The 3,245-nt window shown below is 58.1% G+C and overlaps 1 protein-coding gene across 1 annotated transcript; it reads right to left on the reverse strand.

The window, feature by feature from the left end:
• Nucleotides 1–113: 113 nt before the first annotated feature.
• Nucleotides 114–3,083, reverse strand: PPP1R15A (protein phosphatase 1 regulatory subunit 15A). Its single transcript, XM_036885563.2, has 3 exons — nt 2,861–3,083; nt 886–2,182; nt 114–538 (listed from the first exon to the last, which is right to left on the reverse strand). The coding sequence occupies exons 2-3, from the start codon at nt 1,876–1,878 to the stop codon at nt 191–193; spliced, it is 1,341 nt and encodes a 446-aa protein (XP_036741458.2). The 5' UTR covers nt 1,879–2,182; nt 2,861–3,083; the 3' UTR covers nt 114–190.
• Between the last annotated feature and the right edge of the window lie 162 nt (nt 3,084–3,245).

Raw genomic sequence — 3,245 nt, forward strand, 5'->3', positions numbered from 1 at the left:
AGTTTATCCTCTATTGAGGCACTCACCTTTACACTATTTCCCTGACCCAACTACTACTGGAAACCCTGAGTACTGGGTACCGTCAGTTCAGATATACATGGTGACACTGCTCATTACAAAGCAAAAGACTTTATTCCTTATATAAACCAACACATAAAAAAATCCTTAATAATAAACAAACCACATGACCTTAGTCAAGCCTCTCAATGAGGTCCAAGCAAGGAGACAGAGACACACAAGGAGAGGGAGAGGCCACAGCGTGGCTCAAGGCCGTGGCATGGCTAGAGGAAACCCACAAGGCCTGGGGAGGGGCAGGTATGGCAGCCAGAGAGGGGGGCGGGCCTGCGAGGCGTGCCCAGGCCCTGGCCCTGGCGGCGGGGGTCAGGCAGGGACCCAGCTGCTCTTCGGCCTGGGCTATGCGGCGGGTGAAGCGGCTGCGATCTCTGGCGAGCTGCTCCCAGGGACCCTGGCGGGCTGCCCGGGCTGGACCTGCCCAGACAGCCAGGAAGTGGATGGAGACCTTCTCTGAGAAGTGCACCTGAAGAGACGGATGGGCAGAGATACAGACACAAGATACACATGACCACAAGTGGGATTAGAGTGGGGAAATAACAAGACGACTGGTTACACAAAAATTGCTATCTGGCTAGTTGCCCACCTGCCACCTGATTCTCCCTGACTCACTGACCCTGGAGGTGGTTTCCTGGGGCTGACGTGAGCTACAGCTGCTCCCTCCTCCCACAGGGGCCCAGCCTTTTGCAAAGGATTGCAAAACAGTGAACGCAGCCCTCTCCGAAGCAACCCTCTGCAACACACAGGGCCCCAAGAGTGCCAGCTCCCAGCCCCCTCCTCCCTGCCACCCAAGAATCAGCTCTCAGCACCCACCTTTCTGGCCCTTAGGGGAGTCTCAGGGCCTGGATTCTGGGTGGGGGTTTCTTCAGACTTGAGCCGCCTTTGCAGTCGGAGAGGCAGCCGAGGAGGAGCCCATGGAGGTGGCGGCTTCTCCCCAGGTAAATAAATGGCCACGTGGAAGGGACAGGGCTCGGCTTCTCCCAACTCAGCAGCTTCCCCTCCCCCCGTTTCCTCCCCAGGCGGATATACCCAGCCCCTGAGGAGGGTGCTCTGGGCCTGGGGGGAGGAACCTGGCCCTGAGTTAGCTGCCCCTGAATCTTCCTCCTCCTCCTCCTCCTCCTCCGTGTCCTCTCCTGGTTGATACACCCAGGCCCTCAAGAAGGCACTTGTGGACGGGAGGGAAGAGGAAGCCTCAGCTCCTCCCTCTTCCTCAGCTGCTCCTGAATCACTGTCCTCATCTTCCTCCTCCTCTTCTGTGTCCTCTCCTGGCCCACACAGCCAAGCCCTGGTATGTGGGCTGGAAGGGAGACCCACAGGTGCCACCAAAGCACTGTCCTCATCCTCCTCTGTGATCTTACTGGGTTGATACTGCCAGGTCCCGAGCAGGAGCTTCTGGGCTGGAACTGGGTGTGGCTCTAGGTCAGCCTCTTCTTTCTCAGCCTCTTCGTCCTCTGTCTCCTCAGACTCCTCCCCTGAACAACACTCCCAGGCCCTGGGGCGGGAGCCGGGGGCAGATGAGAGGAAGAGAGAGGTCTTCATGGTTTCTTTATTCTCAGTTCTCACCGGAAGGCTAGGGGACAGGGGATCAGGCCGGCCAACTAGAAACCTACTTCTCTGCTCTCTAGGGACACTGGTTGCTTGTTCTCCACCAAACTCTCCATCACCGTCACCTGAAAGTTCCCAGGTTTCAAGAAGAGAACTGTTGGCTTTCAGATCAGAGCAGGCCCCCCCAGGGGGCTTCTTCATTCTCCTCAGCTGCTCCACTGTTTCCAGCCTCCACTTCTGGGTACCTGCCCCTGGGGCCATGTTGGGTGGCCAAAGCAGCCTTAGTTTCTTCCTGGCTGAGACAGGAGGGTTTGTGGCCAGGACTCCTGGGTCCTGAGGAAGAAAGGCCCTGGAGCCCGAACTCCTGTGTCTGTCTTCGGCCAGCTCCTCTCTGATCTGCTCTGGGTACTGCTTCCACCAAGGAGGTCTCTGGAGGTCCCAGGCTTCTCAGGCGGCTTCAGGCCCAGGTGAGAAGGTGCATCAGTGGGGACAGGAGGAAGAAGGGGTAGGTGTCCTTCCAAGGGGCAGACTGATGGGGCAGTTGGCCAGGGGCCATCTGTCTGGGCTGGGGGAAAGAGAGAGAAAAAGGGAATAAAGTTTAGAAGCCATTTAGGGGACTCACGGAGGGATGATCCCCTGAGTCATAGCAACAAAAATAGTAACACAAAGAGCCACGTGAGCGTCCCTACCTCACATTCCTTTCTGATCCCAGCCACTCCCATCTCTTGTCACTTGGTTCCCACCTCTCTCTTCATATCCCGGCGTCTGGGTCCCCATTTCTCTCCTTCCTTAGACCTAAGGGTCCAGGCGCCCAGCCTCTTCCCTCAGATCCAGAAGTCCCCAGGCCCAAGGACTGAGAACAAAGGTCCTCTACTTGTTTCCCTTGGAACAAAGCCCTAGTCCCTGGTTCTGAGGATTGACAAGTCAGGCCCTCATCACCCTTCTCTCTCCGAGACTCGAAACTTCGACCCCCAGATAGTTCCTTCATTGGGAGACCCACGACTCTGTCTCCCAGAACCTTCGTCCATCAGACTTGGAAACCCAGGCTCCCAATCAATTCTCCTTCCTAAGTCCAAGTCCTGGAGTCCGAACGCGTCCCACCCCTCTCCGGACACAGGAGTTCGGGCTCCCAGGCCTTTCTGTCTCGGTAGCCTGAAGTCCAAGCTTCTTCCTCATTACTGACCAGGGGTCTGCTCCCAACCCCCAGAGCCTCCGGACCCAGGCGTGCCGACCCCTCACTCACCCACTCGGGGCTGCGCGTCACTCCGGGGGAAGGGGTGCCGGCTCCCACCGTGCAGGCGCTCGCAGGTCCGCACAGCTCGGCAGGCCGGGGCGTTCATCTCGCCTCCCAGCGTCGGGCTCGAGGATTCTGGTTAGCACGGGCCGTTGCAAGAGCAGTCGCGACACAGTGACATGAAGTCCTCCAAGATGGCGTACAGACAAAGCTCAGAAAGGGGTGGGAACCTGCGCCAGCCGCAGGCTTTATATCTAACGCGCCCGGATATGCTGACGCCACGAGGAGGGGCGGGGATTCGAAACGAAGACGTGAAAGATGGAAAGGAAAAAAAAGCTGGGAATTCTCGCGGGGTCAGGGCCCTGTGGCGTCACGGCGGCGCTTCCTGTGGCCA

Source organism: Manis pentadactyla, chromosome 15 (genome assembly GCF_030020395.1).
Source record: "Manis pentadactyla isolate mManPen7 chromosome 15, mManPen7.hap1, whole genome shotgun sequence".
NCBI lineage: Eukaryota > Metazoa > Chordata > Mammalia > Pholidota > Manidae > Manis > Manis pentadactyla.

Bases quoted from the DNA above. Each gene is read 5' to 3' on its own strand.
- PPP1R15A (XM_036885563.2), bottom strand. From the start codon at position 1,878: ATGGCCCCAGGGGCAGGTACCCAGAAGTGGAGGCTGGAAACAGTGGAG. The intron at 539-885 runs GTGGGTGCTGAG...CCGTCTCTTCAG, and splicing joins CTCCCCTAAGGGCCAGAAAG to GTGCACTTCTCAGAGAAGGT.